The 19,184-nt window shown below is 45.6% G+C and overlaps 1 protein-coding gene, 1 long non-coding RNA gene and 1 pseudogene across 2 annotated transcripts; 1 reads left to right on the forward strand and 2 right to left on the reverse strand.

Moving 5' to 3' along the window:
• Positions 1–14,978, reverse strand: part of LOC115497448 (T cell receptor beta chain MC.7.G5-like) — a 29,729-nt pseudogene extending 14,751 nt beyond the window's left edge.
• Positions 9,419–12,691, forward strand: LOC100221157 (trypsin I-P1). The gene is made up of 5 exons (XM_012569944.5): positions 9,419–9,569; positions 10,259–10,427; positions 11,027–11,280; positions 11,903–12,039; positions 12,436–12,691. The coding sequence occupies exons 1-5, from the start codon at positions 9,530–9,532 to the stop codon at positions 12,583–12,585; spliced, it is 750 nt and encodes a 249-aa protein (XP_012425398.1). The 5' UTR covers positions 9,419–9,529; the 3' UTR covers positions 12,586–12,691.
• Positions 14,979–16,357: 1,379 nt separating the features above from the next.
• On the reverse strand, positions 16,358–18,963 carry LOC115497447 (uncharacterized). The gene is made up of 2 exons (XR_012054779.1): positions 18,348–18,963; positions 16,358–17,957 (listed from the first exon to the last, which is right to left on the reverse strand). It is a non-coding gene; the product is annotated as an uncharacterized lncRNA (long non-coding RNA).
• Positions 18,964–19,184: the final 221 nt, after the last annotated feature.

Below are 19,184 nucleotides of genomic sequence, written 5' to 3' on the forward strand. Positions count from 1 at the left end.
CTGCTCTGTTGCTCATCCATTCAGAACATCCTGGTTCCCTTGCACCAACTTCTACGTTGTCTTCTTTCTGCTCTTCCTTTGCCACTCTCCTGACTGTCTCACATTTTTCAAAGACTCCATCTCTCACTCAGAGAAGGTGGGGATTTTATCTTAGTGTTCAACCCCATCGCTACACTGTGTGACCGCTCGCAGCACAGAAATACGTGGCTTCATCCTGGGGTGTCACATTCTTTATTGTCATCAGAGTGTAATTACGACTCGCTCTGTTTATTTCAAACTTGGCCTCACTGTAACCATCCTCGTAAGAGCTATAACTCCACGAAGAAGTGCTGACTATTAACTTCAAACCATTTCTTGGAGGCTGCTGGTACCAGTACACATAGGCATAGTCATTATAAGTCTGGTAGCAGGAGATAATCAAAGAGCCTCCAGGTCTCTGATGGATTTTTTCAGGCCACTGAGCAATGTAGGCTCCAATCCCAACACCTGTATTAATAAGAGATAACAAGAGAGTGTGAGGAGTAGGAGTACAGATGATGACCAAAGGGATCCTCTAGCTAACGATAGCCCTGCATGGCGTGGATGAGAGCCCTGCTGCAGACAGATCTGTTGTCTCTCACCAGGGAAAAGGGCAAGCACAACAGCCAGCATGGCCCTCCAGCAATCCCAGGACAGTGTGCTCCTGCTCACTGTGAGATGGGAGTTAAGAGAGACCAATGCCCCTCCCCTTGCTCTGTCTGTCAAGTTTGGGCAGAGAAGAGAGAAGGGACTGTCCAGCTTTGATACTTTCTTTGGTGAGCCAGTAAAAGCAAAGCTAAATATTCATGTGGCTCCAAGGTCTGCTTTAGCTTTCCCGCAAGGCCGTGTTCTCAGCTCCTGACACAAATGTGGAATTTCTCACAGACCACTGTGTCACTGGCTGAATGCTGAGCTCTCATTCCATGCTGGAGCTCAAACAGGAACGTAGGATCAGTGGATTCATAAATGATTTTTTTGACCCATTTACATCATTGGCTATTGGGCCATCTTTGCAGAAGGATTTCCAGCAAAAGTACACCTATTTCTGTTTCATTCTGAAGAGTTTTCTTCATATCGGAGCACGGCATTTCACAACTCGGATCACATTAATCAGAAGCAAAGATGACAGATCAAGACAGCAAAGGCACAAAAAGTCATGTTTAATCATATCTTAGTTCCTTCAGATTTCCAGCCAGGGATGCATATTCCCTGCTAGTCAATCTTCCTGGGAGCTTTAATTCACTTTTACAAAAATTAAGACATCTCCACAAGCCATTTTTCTTCAAAAGAAAAACCATAGTTAAACATAAACCTCATGAACATCTGTTTGTTTCTAGCCTGCCACATACATCCTAGTTGGCCTATTCTATATATAGAATAGATTCTATTCTGTTCTATACAGTTCTATATATACAACCTATACCGCTATCCATTCTTTTCTGAATGTGTAAGATTCAAAATTATTGTTGCAACTGCTTCTTTTCTCCCTAGAGAACAGAGCTTTTAAAGAAATACACACATTTAATTCTAATGACCTTCAGTAATCCTGATATTGCAGCTTCCAAAAACTGTGGGATACTTCTGAAGTTTTCCCTTTTTTCTTCACATTTTGTTATTATCCCCTCTCACCTATTTGCCTGATGCTCTAGAGAGATTTATATCTTCCATTGGCCTCTAGACATTTAAAAGGTATGTTCTTTCTATGAGCCTGGCAAATTGTGCTTTCTTAGAGCCTGAGGCTTAGTTCCCAAATCCTCCAGGATTCAGAGCAGTGGGAATTTCAAAAATTTGGTAGCGAATGTTCCCTCTCTCACTTTTTAAATACTTCTTTTTAAGGGCGTTAACAGAACTTACCTGAGAAGCTACAGCTTCTCCCCAGTCAGGAATGAAAATGCATTTTATATGATGTATAAAAGTTTCATATGATCTCCACTGTCATGAACATTTTGCATCTTAGAAATAGGGGTTTGGCCAGTTCTTTGGTTTTCTCAGGAGAAATTATTCCTTACCTGTGCTGCCATGAGGTTGAACCTTGTGCTGGCGATATTACAGTTTCATTGACTTGTCAAAGAATTGCAGATGATATGCACCTTTTTGGTTTTTAAATTACTTTCCATAACTTTTACACTTTTCTTTGAATTTTTATGTTGTTTTCAAAGTCAATAGATCAACAAATAAAATTGAACAAATTTAATATACTTCCATATCCTTTTATGTTTCAATACTAATTATCCTTGACGCATATTTTTAGCTTTTACTCCTCACAAGCTTTTCTTCTTTTTATGGAAGGTTTATTTTGATTTTACTTGTTCTTCATTTTATTTTGTTGACATTTTGCCCTTTCACCTTACTGCTAGGATGGGACACTTTTAGATACTTCCATGGACCCTGCTGAGACAGTTTCATAGGACACTGCTGTTTTGATCAATGCCCCAAAATGCAGGCCTTTTGCATGAAGATAGTACAGGATTTTTAGTTTGATTGTTGTCTGTCATGCCAAACCTGTTAAAAGCCTTTTTTTTTTTTTTTCCAGTAGTAATCAGACCTTAAATCCTGTTAGAAGAACCTATTTGAGACACTTGTTGGGAAATACAACAGATTGTGGAGGCTGTGGGAATTAATTCTAAGATTGTTCTATGTAAGAACTCTGAGACAAGGCAAAAAAACATTTCAATGCAGTTGGGCTGGACCTTCTTCTTTAATCACTTCTGTTAGAATTTATTACTCATTCCAGGATGAAGATTTTTATTCAGATTAGCTTTTCTGTCTCAGGAAACAAAAGATGATTGCAGACTCTCCAAAGGAAGGAAGCACTGGAACATGTAACTCAGGACCTCTAGTGTGTCTCTAGGGAATTGCTTAATATGTTACTGTCTTTTGAAGAGTAGCTAAATTAACAACTCTTTCATTTTTCAGTTCAAAATGTCTAATTTTTTCAATCTGTTTTCTTCTAAGATTAAAGATGAAACAAGGGAAAACAAAAAGGCACCATGATAAAGGCAGGTATGGTTAATCTTCCCAAGTAAGACTCTGAACTACTGTACATGGGGAAGAATAGATGCAGAAAAGTAGAAGAATACAGTTATAAATGGGCCATTCACAGGTAAACAGGATGCTGGTGAGTATGCTTGTCTGGCTGTGCTTTGTACTGGCTTAGCTCAGTCTTACTAAGCACTGTCTTACTAAGTTCCATTTCTAAGTATTTACCTGAGGGAGGAACTGTCCATTCTGTGTACATGAGTTTTGTGTCTGGACATCTAAGGGCTAGGAACTGGAGTCAGACCACAGGCACCAGCAGCTGGAGAGAGCAGAGCAGGCAAACTTAAGCAGCAGGCACGGGAGTAGGGCCACAGGCAAGAGGGGCCATGTGTTCCCCATGCTGGCAGCTGGGGAGAGAGAGGGTGTGCGAACCCGCGATCACTAGTGAACATGAAGCCAGACTACCTGGCAAGTAAGTGAGGTGAGCTGGGCTCCAGGGTGTGTCTCTAATGGCAAGAAAAATGAGAGGTGGCAACCAGAAGGAGCAGGGGAATCCCAGGCATTTCTTGGAGAGGGAGCTGTGTGAGAGGTGTGTGTATGGACATAATGATGACTGGACTGCAGCACTAGGGGACTCAGACGTCCAAGGGCTGGCACATGTGACTGGGATCCAGTGACAGCCACTGGACTCAGTATTTCAGCATGGAAACATGTGGAAAGTTTGCACACTGTACATGTGTATACATATATTTCCTACTATTGAATCCTTGTCTAGAACCCTGATTTCTCACTGCAAACGCCAGCCAGAGAGGGACAAAAGATGAGGCCATCGGTGCTGTTCTGTGACTGCATCTGTCTTGATCCATGTCTTCAGCTGTGTATACGTGTATGTATGCTTGGTATTTATCTGTATAAATACTGGGCAGACTTTCTTACTGACGGCTAGGCCAGGGGGCCTGGAGCTGTGGCAGCTTCCCCTCTGTCAACCCAGACTAACAGTGAGCCTTGGGGGAAAACTGAGATCTCCTCCCTAAGGGTAAAAGAGACCACAGAAGAGTTATGACAATGAGGAAAGGGCTGAGGTATGCTGCCCACATGGAAGAGAAACAAGGGAATAAGGCAAGTATTCTTACTAAAGTGTGTTTAACATACACTGGGAACAGTAAGTACTGGCTTAGCAGGGGTTTGTGCTGGATTTGGAAACTAATGTAATGAAACAGAGCATCAGGGAAAGGTGGTCTTCCCTGTTCCAAATGATAGAGGAAAATGCCTGTTGCAAAGCAAGGAAGGCACTGACAACCCATTATCTGACCTACATGTAGGCTTAGTGCATAAAGTCCAGACTAGAACTTCATCCAAGTCAGTGGCAATGGTGAGCATCAGATGGCTCTGTAGTTTTACGGGATTTAAGGCATTTCAGGCCAGTCCCTTTCATCAGTCTACACTAGTACAGGCAGGTCCTCCAGGGCCAGTTCTTTGCAGACAATTCTTAGAGGAATCCTTGCTCCTCAGGCTTGTCATCCCTTGCCCAGTCAGACCCATGTTGCTCCTTTACAGCACTCACCCCCAAACAGTGCAGTCAAATTCTATCTCTAATGGAAGCATCTTGTCTGCTTATTTGATGAAAGTTCCTTTTCCTCATCCATTCTATTTCTCCGTGCCAGCCTTGCTGGCTACCACCTCTAAACTTCTTCCCAAGCTTTTCAGACCATCTGACTTTCCACATTACTACGTTTACACTTTCCCCAGTCCTTCTTTGTCTTCGTTTTTGTTTCCCAAACTCTCCATCACATATTTTTCTAGCAAAGAGTCAGCTTCTAGATTTAGAGATGTTAAAATTGCTCAGTTTGTATAGGCTTGGGGTACACAGACCTTCCAGGGAAGGTTCTTCACCTCTTCTGCTCTCTTGCAGATTATGTGCTGGATGAGATGGATTAAATAAATACTTTCAAATCTGATGTCCCCTCTTCTGTGTCCTTTCAAGACCCTTCCTTTCTGGTCCAGCCATTTGCTGAAGATTACTGGGGTACAGTCTGTTTCCCACCTCTGTTGTTGTTGAGGCGGGACAGGAATGAGAAGACTCTGATTCAGAAGGCTGTGAGAGTAAAACTCTGATTTATTCAAAATACACTGCTCTTTTATATAGAGCTTCGTAAAGGTTAAATCTATTGGTCCTAAAGTGAAAACAATCTACAACATTGGTTCAGAGTGCTTGACGCACAGTGATAGAACTTAACTATAAACAGTGTGAGAACAAGAGAGATAAAGAATTATTTACATTCCTTCCCAGCTCTTTCCCAGGCCTTTTGCCTGGCTAGAAACTCTCAGTTTCTTTCTTTGACTGAATCTGAGTCCCACACACCTCAAAGGCTGAGGCTTTATAGCCATATCTGGCTTGATGTAGGAACCCTGTTATTAGGATTTTCCTACCCTTCTTCCTAGTACCATACTATTTTCTTACCTTTTCCCTCTGGCCATAGTCATCCAGAATCCCTTTCCAGTTCCTGAGTTCAGGCACTCTGAAACAAGTCATAACTTTCCTTCTTCAACTCCCTAAAACCTAACAAAAACCAGAATGGCTGCAAGGTAATGAAGAAATCAGAGAGGACATGAAGGCTCTGCAGAATTGGACATTGTTGGACACGGGATATTATAGCAAAATATAAGAAACCCCATCTGAAATATTTTTTGACAGTACTAGAAGAGTGTTCTTCAAAAATTCTTAATTGTACACCTCTATCAGGGAAGTATTTTTAAACACATACATCCAGTATATGTACATTTAGTAGCTGATAATTAGGTATGTGTAACACTAAAGTTCTAATGCTTCCACCTCACACCTTGGTGCATCATCTTGCACCCCCCATTGAAGACTCCTGCAGAGGAACATCTTAAGCCAGCAGTCTGTCACTGAATATGGATTTCAGATGCAAAGTCTAGAAGATTCATAGCCCTTCACCAAACACTCTCCTGAGCCCCAGCAACTGAGGCGTTGATGTTCCAAGTCCTAGGTGTGCCTGTCCAGGAACACTTCACTGGCAGAAGACACTTGGGAATAGAGGAGCAATTGCTCCTCCACCACAAAGCTCTGTGAGATCAGAGAATCACAGAATATTCTGAGGTGGAAGGGACCCACAAGGATCACAAGTCCAGCTTTTAAGTGAATGGCTCGAACAGCGATCAAACCCATGACTGAGATGCAAAATGACTAAGCTCAGAAACTTCATGTTTTATGCTCATGGGAAGCTTTACCTCTGTCAGCCCATGGTTTTAACAGGTTTCTATTTCCCAGGATCTTGCATCAGCCTGGACAAATATATTTCCTTTATCTGAGTCCTGTGATGATAGAGCTGACCAAAATACTTGAACTAGGAACATGGAGTTCCAGAAAAACAAGCTGCCATTGCTTGTCCATTGATAATATCTAACACAGCTACCCTTCAGTCACCAGTCCTCCCCCTTCCTGTGCCCCCAGGAGCCACCAGCTTTCTACTGCAGCATTACTGCATGAAATGAGAAACGTGTTTACAGCAGTGGATGTACACCCTTGAGTATATTCTTTGAAGGAGATTATAAAAAGCCTTTCAATAGGTTTGTGGGATGTTCAGCACCACTGAGAAGGAATTATTTATGTTTCAGACAGGGATTTCTTCTCCTAAAGAAAGAAAGAAAAGAGGGTCATCAGAGCATGTTCAAATTTCAGCTGTAATTCAAAGGGGTCTGTTCATCCTCCACAGTTCTCATGGAAAGGCCTGAAGGGCTGCTCTGAGTCTTCTTCCTGGATGACCCCTGAATCGTATGTCAGAAAACCATTTACCTTCATTTGACATCAGTTTTCCCCATGAGCAGAACACCATGGAGTTCTGGACTTTATGGGAGCCTCCAGAAGGGGTGTCAGAGAGGCTCTTAGGAGAATGAGAGAGGCTTGGGTGAGGTATGTTCACTAGATACCTGCCATCAAAAACTTAGGAACGCAAGAGCCACAGGAGCTGTGATCCAGATCTTTGGCTGTGAGCTTTAGCAGTAGCCTAGGAAGAGGTCAGGAGTCTCCTCTTGCCGATTTAAGCAAGTAGCTTAGGGAACCTCAGAGATCATGTTTTGTTGCAGTTTGAATTAATTTTATTGATTCCTTATTAAGTAATTTGTTCTGTTGTACCCCCGTGTTCTCCCCAAAGTGGTTCACCCCTGGGTTTTACCCTCCCTCAAAGCTGTCCCTCATGCCACTTCCCGCCCCTTGTTCCAGCTCTTTTCCTGCCTGTGAAGGCAACCCAGCCCCTTTTGCTCCTGAACCCTCTGCGACTTTAACCTCAGGCCAATCCCTGACTGCAACACCCTTTTGCAATTCCCCTATTCCTGGAAGGCCCATTGGCCCATGTGACCCATCCTCTCCACCCTCCTACTCCAACTGGCCCCAGGCGCTTGATGTAATCCCCTCACTCCTCCCCTGAGGATTCCCTGTCAGTTACCTGTTTGTAGCCTCTGATTTGTATCTGTATAAAACCCCTTGCACAGGAGTGCCCAAGGGTCTTTGTTTCTGATCTCTTTAGTTGGCATTAACCGTTCCTTGTGGAACCTCAAGATGGAGAGCCTCCTCCATTCCCCTCTGCCTGGTCCCTGTCGTGGCTTGTGTCTGGCCCCATAGAGCAAGTGGCTCTAAAGGTTCTGCCTTTTGTAAATCCCCATACTGAGGCAGTTCCCCACTCCTGGTGTGGCATCAGAGTTCTAAGATTTAGCCTGGGCTCCAGGTAGCCACAGCAATGTTCTTCTTGGGGATTATCAGCCAACCCTGTATGATGCACTTCCTGCTGTTAAGAATAATTTATATGTTAAAGATCAGAGAAGATTAAAAAAGTAACAAAGAAAAACAATCAAAAGTGCCAAGATAAAGGCAGGTATGGGTAAGCTTCCTGATTCAAATGCTCACTTGCTAATTCACCTAAAATTTGTATGATAATAAACCAAATGGAAAATTCCATGAAAGAAAGGTAAGCAGTTGTAGCCTAAGTGCTACCTTACAGGATACGAAAGCTAAGGATCAGGAAAAATATTGTTCTAAAACATGGGTCTGGTTCTATGCCAATGGCATGTTTTGGACAAAGAAAACAGAAATCCACAGATCAAATGAAACACTATAGTAAACTGGGAATTTTTCTTGCTCCACTTAGTTGTGATGGGATTGGACAGCTTTGGTAATTTTTGACACTCTTTGTCCTATTATGGACATTTTCCTTTCCCACAGGAAGCTTCTAATAATTTCTTTCACAGGATACAACATGCTTGTAAGAAAGCTGTGCATTAATACCAGTTTAAAGGCCAACAGAATTCATGCACCACCTTGGAGAAGTCCCTGGTCTTGGACTTATACTTCAACATGGAGGAAAATTTCCCTCTGGACAGTGATACAGTGCGTATCCGTCCTCCAGGGTCCATAAAAAAATTAACCGAGAAATGGAGAGGAAGAGTATTCCTATTTAGTCTCTCAAGCTATTCCAGCATCTCCAAGCATATGGCTTCTCTTTAATGTCTCTGGAGAGAATCCCGTGTCTTTTAGGAGCTAACACAACAAAGTTGGCAGCTGCTTGGAAAATGAACACGATTATTCAGCAAAGCATTAAGCTTTAGTAAACTTTGCATCATGACAGAAATCCCCACTCCTGCAGAGAGGGGTTTCAGAAGATCTCACAATTTGTGTTCACAGGATTATTGCTCATCTACACTGCACTCATGAACATCAGCATTGTAGTGAAATTCTTGTGTGGAAAAGTCAGTCTGTAGATGATTCCAAAGATGCATAAAAGCATGGTTTGGTACTTAGGCAGACATTTAAATACAGGTTAGCAGAGAGAAATTTGAAAAGGGAGATGCTGAGCATTCCCACATTTGAACTATTGAACTTGGGAAGCAGTAGGGGGCACAGGATTGTTTTTCTATCCTCCCTTTTGAAATTAAAGTGGAGGAATTTTATTAAGGAAAACACTGTGCTGCATATGATAAAACCACACATTATTCAAGACAAGAAATTTGCTAAAATAAACTGAACAAAGTTCACCACTGGGTTTGGTGGAGTTTCGGGTTTTTTCCCCAAATAAATGCAATGTAACTTTCTGTCCACTACCTAAAATATTCAACTTTGGGTAAAAATGTGCAATTTTAAGAAAGATACCATCAGCACAGAGGAATCTGAAAGAGGTTTGAGAGTTGTTATTCCTGTTATACAGGTGCTGTGTATAAGAATGAGACAGACAAACAACTACACATCATCCAAAGCCAAAAGGTATTTTTAGATTGAAGGCTACCTTACAGAATGACTAAAATAGCTCGCTATCTTAGCAGAGGTTTATGATTAACAGGTGTGTTATTTGTACATTCTACCAATACCTGTTAATGCCCACATTTGGATCTTCAAATTTTCCACTATGTAACTTTTGTCTGGAAAAAATCTTGGACTAGAGATAAGACCACCACCAAGAACATATTTCTAGCAGCTCCCAAGTCCGGTCAACCAGTCTGGGTTTGAGGTCGAATCAAGACCATGAAGTGCCTGCTGCTTCTCGCCTTTATTGGGGTGGCTGGTGAGTATATTTTTAATTTTTATTTCTTTCATTTAATAGGAAGCTGTTTTTCCAAGCAAAACTGCAAGGTAGTCTATTGTGGGAAAGCCAAGTCCAGTTTTAACTTGCATAAGTCAGACTCCTGCACCTTTCATCTCCTGTCTGTTCATAATGCCCTGTGCCACAAGCTGGGGAATGAATGCTTCATAGGGGTTCCTGACCTAGCTATGCAGATGTGGCCACAGCTTCAGAAAAAGGCTGCCTGCTTCTTCAGGATTGTGGAGTGCACAGGGAATAGTTCTGGCCCAGGAAGTTCTAAAGCAACTGCAAAATTTTGGACCCTCAGTGGGTGCTCCAAGAAAATATCACTGCACATTTGTTTTTACTTTTTCCCTCAGTCAACCCTTGACTGTTTCAGTTGATGGGATACAGGGAAAGACACACCTGTGATCCGATCCAACAAGAATGTTTCTGTTTCCCTGTGTTCCCTCAGGGAGCAGCCAGCAGGGCTTTACTTGCAGATACGTGAGGCACCAGTGTAAGTCTGATCCCCTTCTTTGAGGGTGCAGCAAATGCCTGTGCCTTAGAGCTGCCCACCAGCGCTGCCCTGAGTGTCCATAGAAGGGGAGCCTACAAGGCAGTCACAGGGCAGATTACAGGCCACATTACCTTAGGCCAGCTGTTGACACATGGCACTTCTTGTCCCCCAGTTGCCTTCCCCACCTTTGCTGAAGATGACGATGACAAGATTGTGGGAGGCTACACCTGTGGAAAGAACGCTGTGCCCTATCAAGTGTCCCTGAATTCTGGATATCACTTCTGTGGAGGTTCCCTCATCAGCAGCCAGTGGGTCGTGTCAGCTGCTCACTGCTACAAATCGTGAGTGGAAAAATTACATCCTTCTCTAACCTACTGCTGTCTTCCAGTTCACCTCTAGCAGGAATTCTGAGCTATGAGACAGAAATATGTAAGTGCCTCCATACTTACTGGAGACAGCCAAGGGATGGGTGGATCATTCAGGAAGCCAGACCAAGGCATCCTGAGAGGTTTTCCATTCTGCAAATATTCCTGTGAAGGCAGAGCATTTTCTGAAATAACAACGGGATAATCAAGCAGAGAATTCTGGGCTGTGATTTCTTATCAATTGCATGAATCTTGCTAAGGAATTCTCCCTGGAGAGCAGGAAGAGGATCGAGGTCAGGCTGGAGCTGTTTACTTTGTCCCAGAAGATCTGTACCTAGTGCTGCTCTGTATTCAGCTGCTGTCATGTATTTATAAACCTGCAGAAATTCACCACCCATGCTTGGAGTGGGTTAAGATCTCAGTGTGGATCCTCAGGGCTCCCTGCAGGACAAGAAAGATCCCCTGCCCCAGAAGTCTTCTGTGGCAGTGATGTTGGACCAACGGCTCTCCGTGACAGGGGGTTTCTCTCAAGCTGCTGTAGCAGTAAAGAACACACTGTGCCTTTTGTTTTCCAGTCGCATCCAAGTGCAGCTCGGGAAACACAACCTGGAAACCACCGAATCCACGCAGCAGTTGATCAACTCTGCTAAAGTCATCCGCCACTCTGGCTACAGCCCCTACACCCTGGACAATGACATCATGCTCATCAAGCTGGCCACCCCAGCCACGCTCAACAAAGCTGTCCAAACCATTCCTCTGCCTACCAGATGCGTGGCCACCGGCACCACCTGCCTGATCTCCGGCTGGGGCAACACTCTCAGCAGTGGCTGTGAGTACTCTGGGGGAACGTACAGACCCTTGGGGCCCAGGACAGTCTCTGTGACCTGGCCATTAACACCCAACAGGACAGGCTACAACACAGGGAAATGCTGTGGGACAGGTTTTTTGAGTGATGCAACAGTGTAGGGACTGCACAGCGGATTCAGCTAATGTCAACAGAGTTGTCAATTCTCTGAGAATAAGGGTGAAGTCTAGACTAAGGATCTAGAATTCCTACTAGAGATCTCTGTTCTCTCACACCTATGGTCAGAGGTGTGCATGGTGCGTGGTGTCTATTCCACTGATGACATCTAAACCTGCACCAGGGGAGAGGATGGTTTTCCCGAGGCTCAGGTTTCTTCCAGTGTATATATCACAAGAGTGACCACTCTCTTGCCAATTGATGAACTTCTAGGTACCAGAAAAGTTAAGGTGGCTGCAGTGTAGAATGGTGGGCCCATGGGTAGAATTTGTTCCATCTCTACAGAAGGGACCCATGCTGTACTTACTGTTGACAGGAAGCAGGATGGCTGCTAGGACAGGGTGTCCAGCATTTGCTTTTCTGCTAAGATCTCTGAGCTCTGAAAAAGGTTCAGCAATGCCATCAACCATCTTTGCCTATTTCTTTGCAGCCAACTACCCGGACCAATTGCAGTGCCTGAATGCTCCGGTCCTCTCCGCTGCTGAGTGCTCTGATGCCTACCCTGGGGAAATTACCAACAACATGATGTGTGTGGGATTCATGGAGGGAGGAAAAGACTCCTGCCAGGTAAATCATCTGCCTCTCCTTTCCCAGTCATTTCTCTCCTGCCTCTTCCCTTCTGAAGAGGTCTTCACATTACAGAGTCAGCTATACTCACTGCACTGGTAAATCTGAGGTTGTGAATGACAGCAGAGGCTTCAGGCACACATATCCTGGAGGTTTGCCATGTACTGCATCTGGCAAAAACAGGCAGCTGACTCATCCTTAGCTGTGGTGCCCTTGGAGCTCAAGTCAGACATGGTAGCATCAGGTGGAGAGTGTGAATGAGGAACAGCCTTTGGAGAACTTTTGTGCAGAGTACGCCAGGAGGGGCTTCCTGCAGAGTCAGTGATCTCAGGGATCTCTGCCTCATTGCTTAGGCTGATGCCATTTGCTGAATATCCATATCCTTTGTGTTCACAGGGAGATTCCGGCGGTCCTGTGGTCTGCAACGGAGAGCTCCAGGGCATTGTCTCCTGGGGTTTAGGATGTGCCCAGGAGGGCTACCCTGGAGTTTACACCAAGGTTTGCAACTACGTCTCCTGGATCCAGTCCACCATTGCCTCCCACTGAGATGCTTGTTTGGTGTGACCTGTATTTTCTCATCATCATTTCTGTTCTTTTGTGTCTGGACAAGCAGAAATTATGAGAAATTAATAAAGACTTTCAGGCACTCCTACTTTTTCCACTGTTTCTCTGGGAACTTCCAAAAGCTGTTATATGGAGCACTGTGGCAGTGAACATCTCTCAGGGGAAAATATTTATTATTTGTAGTGCCTCTCAATTGGCAGGGTCTTGGAACACTTTGTAGGCTCATCATCAAGAGTCTTTCAATCAGTTACGTGCTCTTGTTTCTGAAGCTGAACATAATTTCTCTTCTTTTTGAACAGGAAAAATAATAGCTCATTTTTCAATAGTTCTAGAAGTGATTCTGAAATTCATCCTCAAACACTGCCTATCCCCCTTCCTCTAGAAATACTAGCAGCTGCAGCATGTCATCCTTTCTTTGAGACAGCTTATATCACTGCCTGAGGAACAGAAGAGGGATGAAGGTGGTGAGGGCCAGGAGGTCAGTAGCAGGCAGGGCATTGCAGTAGAGACTTTGGATCTGCCATGTTGAAGTGTTAGAACTTGCCAGAAGGCTGATTAGGATGTCATGGTTTTTGCTTGCATAGTCCCAGAATGAGGCTGTAGTGTCCCAAATCCCAAGAAGAAAAGAAGGTCAGGAGAGAGGAGGGTGGGAAGTGAGGAGAGAAGGCAGAAAAGCTGCAGGAAGAAAAGACTTAGAGCTGGGAGGGAAGCGGGAACAAAAGCCAGAAAGTGAGGAAGGCAAGGAAGAAATCAGGAGAGAAGGAAGAAAGATAAAAACGCAAAAATCTAAAAAAGGACAAACACTGAAAGGAAGACAGGAAATTAAAGTAGCAGGAGTGGAGGAAGAAAGGCTCAGAGTGATGGTAGCCATGAGTATCTGCTGCTGCCTGGGGCTTTTTGCCTACAGTGTCTGAATACAGTCAAGATTGGGTTACGTCATAAATATTGGAGTGTTCAGGTTACAGAATATTGGTGGTAACTTAGGGTCCCAGGTGCACAGCTGTGTGCCCATTTCCATTTCAGACCAGTGGACCAAGGACCAGTGGGCCTTGTCTTTCCAGCATGCAGAGAAGAAAAGGGATGTGTGAACTATTCCACACCCTGCTTCCCAAGCCATGAGTTGACACAACAGAAAGAAAATAAGGAGAGATGGATGGGGAATGGAATAGGGAATAATAGGAAATTAATAGAAGAGGACAGAAGGGAAAAGTCAGGGGGGCAGACAGAAAGATGTGGAAGGAGGAAAGTGAGAAGCAGTCTGTGAATGGCAGAGAAATGAGGTGAGTCAGTGAGGACAAGAAGAAATCAGAGTCAGAAGGTGATTCAGAGATGGGAAAGGATGGACAAGCAGCTAGAGACCATGCAAAAGACAGACAGATGGACAGACAGACATACACTGTCTTTCCTAAAGAGCGGGATGGCAGGTAAGAAAATGGAGTTCTGTCAAACACAGGGTTCAGGGTGTGGTGGTGGCAGATCCCTGTTTGCCTAGAAAACTTTGTGCTGTGCTGCACCTGCCTTTGAGTCACTGTGGATCTTGTTCAGCACAGAAATATGTGCCTGTGTCATTGAGGAGGGCAGGCTGTATCTCCACAGATAAATGGTTGTTCCTAGTCCCACTGCTCTGGAAGCGATTTTTGAATTCCTTCTCAATATCTGCTTTGCCACCTTCCAATGAATATACAACCAATTGCATGCTTGCATCCTTCTCCATGGGTAACTTGTACCAGTACATGGTCTTGACCGCATTCCCCAATCCAGAACATTCCAGAGTCACGGCGTCTCCCACCCGGACGATTGTATCTGGTGATTGCTGAAGGGCCCAGCCTGGAAGGAAAGGACATGAAAGGTGGAAAGTGAAATGCATTGAAGAAAACAAAAATATACATCCTTGATGAATGCCATGGGATGGAATGCCACCAGGATATCAGAAAGCTAAAAGGAGAGTGCCCTCTGAAAAAAGAACACAGGATCATCTCTGAAAAAGACATACAGGATCAAAAACCACCAACAATCCACCTTCAAATGCACTAGTAAATCTGTTAAGAGAAATAATGACTTTGGGACTCTCAAGTAAAGTATTAAAAAGGGGCAGGAAAAAACAAATTTGCAGCTTTGCAAAGTTTCATGATTCAATAGGTGGTGGAAAGGCTCACCTGGTTTACTGTCCAACCCCCCCAGGAGCTGCCAGCAACTTGGAGCACAGCTGAGGATGCAGCACCAGCAGCTCCAGTGCAGCTACTCAAGAGGAAGGGAAGCCCACTTACCCACAGGGAGCAGCATGACCACAAGGAACCACTGGAAATCCATAGGGAAAGGTCCCCTCCTGCCAGCCACCTGCCCCTGGTGACAGCACAGACACAGAGATGTGTAAAGAGGAGAGGTGGAGAGGACGAGATCCTTCTCTCTGTGGGTGGGCAGGGGAGTGAGCGGGAGTCTGAAATGTCACAAGGCTGTTGGCTGTCCAGGAGCGGTGGGGAATGACACCTGCAGGCAGTCATGAGGTGCTTGTACTCTGCTCCTCTGGCTGCCTGCTGTGTGTGAACGTGGCTGTGCAGGAGTAGCTGGGACTCCAGTAGGTAGCATGGTTCAGAGCTGTGTGCTGCTACACACTGACCTTCTCCATGCCAGAGAAGAATGGATATTCTCCTTGCCTCTTTTCTGCAGCACTCTACAAAAGAGCACCAGGACACAAATGGACAAAGCTGGAGAAAACCATGTCCTCTTCTCTGCACTGCCCTGCTCAGCTACCCAAGGCAGTGGGACATCCCTGAAGGCAGGAGGAGACACTCGTAGTTTGTGTGCACTGAGTTTGGGTACTGAGGTGTGACAGACTCTGCCCATCCATGCTGTGCTGTGTGCACAGCAGAGCGAGGCTGGCCCATACAGGACATCAAGTGATGTGACTGCTCAAGGCTGTCCTGGGCTTTGCAGTGAAGATGTTCCCTGTGTCCTGTCTGCAGAGGAGAGCAGCAATGCCTCCAGATCCTCCCAAGACCTCTGCTGTAGCTCTGAGTGTGTCCCATTGCAATCATTTACCTACACTGCCTAGAAAGATTCAGGGAAGACCCCAGATTCTTCTAAAGAAGGGGGAGGAAATAGCAAACAGATTAGGCTACTTTGTAGAATCCCCTAATCCTCAGACCACCAGCAGCACTCCAGCGGAAAGGAGGCTGTGCCTGATGTGTCCATGCAAAGCGTCCCCAATGGCTTGGGGTGTGCAGAGAGCAGGGCAGAGGGAGCCTTGAGGAAGTCACTATATTTGAGGGAGTTAGTGATGTTGAACAGGCATGGCTGCCATGTGGGGCCCTCTGTTTAAGTCCTGGGAAGCTTGGACATTAGGATGGAATCTGCAGGGTAAGAACCACCTGGAGTGCCCCATGCAGGCCTGTGCTGTGCACAGGTTTGTGTTATGCAGGACAGAATCACGGGATGGGCCAGCTAAGAAGGGACCTCAGGTGGTCACTGCTCCAGCCTCCTTGCTCAAGCAGAGTCATCCCAGAGCACACGACACACGATTGTATCCAGATGGTTCTTGGATATCTCCAGGGAAAGAGACTCCGCAACTTCTTTGTGCAATCTGCTCCAGTGCACAGTCACTCACATTGCAAAGCTCTGACCTTAGATTCAGGTGGAACTTCCTGTGCTTCATTTTCTGCCCATTGCCTCCTGACCTAGTGTTGGGCATCAAGGTGAAGAACCTGGTTCCACCTCTTGGAACCCTCCCTCCAAATACTTGTAGACATCGACGACGTGGCTATTTAGTTCTTTATTTTCAAGGCAAAACAGGCCCAGGTCCCTTAGTCTCTATACACTAAAGAGGTGCTCCACTCTACTAATCATCTTTTATCACCTGTCCTGGACATTCTCCAGGACATCCATGTCTCTTTTGTACCAAGGAGCCCAGAAATTGACACAACACCGAAGATTTCCCTCACCAGAGCTGAGTGGAGTGGCAGGATGACCTCCCTCACCCTGCTGGCAATGTTCTTCCTAATGCATCCCAGGACACCACTGGCTTCTTGGCCAACAGGGCACCTTGATGGCTCATGGAAAGCTTCTTGTCCACCAGGGTCCCAGATCCTTTTCTGAAGCGCTGCTTCCCAGAAGGTTAGCACCGAGCCTGTGCTGGGATATGGGGGTATTTTTCCACACACGTAGTGTCCTGCATTTTCTTTTGCTCAATTTCAGAAGGTTCTTCTCTGCCATCCCTCCAACCTGTCAAGGCCAATCTGAAGGGCTGCACAGCCCACTCAGGTATCAGCAACACCTCCTAACTTGATGTTATCAGAGAACTTCATTAGGAGAGTCTCTACCCCTTCATCTGAGTCGCTGATATGTAGAACACGCTAACCTGTGGGAAAGCTCTATTAGCTGCACAGTTTGCTAACATAACCTGTAATTTTTAGAATTATTTTGGCAAAGATAAACTGAATGTGGATCAAGGGCTGGAAGGCAGGTGGATCCTGCCCCAGACACCACTCTACATGGGAGAGTTATGGATTCACATAATCCTTTTCCTGAGTAAGCACAGGCTTGTGCTCTGCTGTTCATATTAATTGGCCACAGAACAACCACAGACATGTCGTTGTAACAGAGAAGTGTGTGTTGCAGCTCCCACATGGTACTGGCTACTTCCACACCTGCCAGGCCTTGCCTTTATCTACAGGTGCACCAAAAACTTCCCACACAAGCACTTGTTCTTTTCTGACAGTGAGAATTACATGCAGGATTGACTGGAGTTAAGTAAAAGAATGTCAACAGAGTGCAGATTGAAGACAGAAAGAAGAAGGTGGGAAAGGGAAAAGAGACAGAGAGGAGAAGAAGGCCTGACAGAATCAAGTGTAGTGCAAGTAAGACTCCAGAGGAAGGACTGGAGTGGCAAGGGGGAAAAAATGGACATACAAACAATCAGCATCTGAGAAGAGAAGGAAGGCAAGGCTAGGAAGCACAGCAGCTTATGAATGAGAAGCCTTCTGCAGCACCCACAAGGTGGAAAGGAGGTCCTGTATGTGCAGGGAGAAGTTTGTGCTCAGCTCCCTCAGCAGTCTCACCACTGTGATCACTCTCAGCACAGTAGTATGTGCCAGAGTCATTGAGAAAGGCATGTTCTATTGAGAGGGTGATACTGTCTCCTTTTATCTTGCTGCTCTTGAAATGGCTCTCAAAACCCTTCTCCACCGCTGGGTTACCACCTTCGAATGCATAAACCAACTGGGTCAGACTGGAATTCTTCTCGGAATGCCGCACAAACCAGTACATAGCTCTGTTGGAAGTTTTCTTCTTGGAACATTCCAGATTCACAGACTGGCCTTCTTTTATCACCATGTCTGGAGACTGTTCCAGGGCTAACACTGGAAAGGAAAAGTAGGAGCAGTGAGGAGAAGGAGGAAAAGGGAAACACTGTGGATTGGTAGGGAAAGTGTTAGTTGAAATAGAGCAGCCAAGGGAGCCAAGGGACAGCTCTTACAGATCAGCAGGTGAATTTCCAATCTCTCCTCAATAGGCAACATGCATTACTGGGCAGTTTGAGTTCAAAACCAGGAACCATCTATGGGCTGCAGAAACAATTACAAATTGACAGCCATTGCAGAAGATTCAGGGATTCCTGCCCAACATATTCACTGCTTAGCCTCAATGCAGAAAGCTCTGCAGAAGGAAGCAGAAGCAGGAACAGGCTACACAGCTGGGAGAGCAGCAGCGGGATCAGTGGACGTGCTCAGGGCAGTGTTGAGTTCACTTACCCAGAGGGGCCAGCATGGCCACAAAGAACCAGCAGGGAACCATGGAAGGAAATGCCCCTAACCTCACAGCAACCTGCCTCTTGTAGCTGCCCAAAGATATGTGGAGAGGGAGCAGTGGGTGAGTGTGAGACATCTCAGGGTGGGGCTGGCCAAGAAGTGAGAGAAGGCATTGGCTGGCTGGGAGCCCTGGGGAATGACAGAGAGCATCTGAGTCATTGCCCCCTCTGCCCTGAGATTTGGCCTCTCCAAGGAGATTTGCTTTCCTGGCAGGACTGAGCTTGTCCTCCAGTGGGGTCTGGAGGCTGCCGCTGGGATTCAGGCAGTGAGAGCACTGGGGTCTAGAAAGCAGCTGTACAGTGCAAATTCATTCACTCCTGCTCTGCCAGGGACTCCTCTGTGCTGCTCTGCTCACAGGCTGAGGAGACCCAGGCCACTGCAGCCTCTCCACTGTGCCCTCAGGTGTTTCTGCTCTGAAGAAAATCCACATGTGCTCTGCTCCACCAAGTCTACATGGGATATCTGGGGAACCCAATGATCACAGGGATAAATAACATCTGGGACAGTGGCAAGGGGCAAAAGTGACATAGGAAAGGACTGATAGACCTTCCTGCCAAGGTGTGCTGGGAGCACATTTCCCTCATCCTTCTCCTTTGTGTGCCTAGAGCTCTGCCTGACAGTATGGAAGGACAAAGAAGTGGAATTGGGCTAGGATCCCTGGTGGAATTTCTGTCTCATAACGGTGAAAAAGAAAAGGCTCATGGGGTGCAACCCAAGTCAATCTTTCACTGATGGGAAAATTTTCCAGGAAGTCCTGAGGAAAACTGTATGCAAATGCTA

This window comes from Taeniopygia guttata, chromosome 1 (assembly GCF_048771995.1).
Source record: "Taeniopygia guttata chromosome 1, bTaeGut7.mat, whole genome shotgun sequence".
NCBI classification, from domain to species: Eukaryota; Metazoa; Chordata; class Aves; order Passeriformes; family Estrildidae; genus Taeniopygia; species Taeniopygia guttata.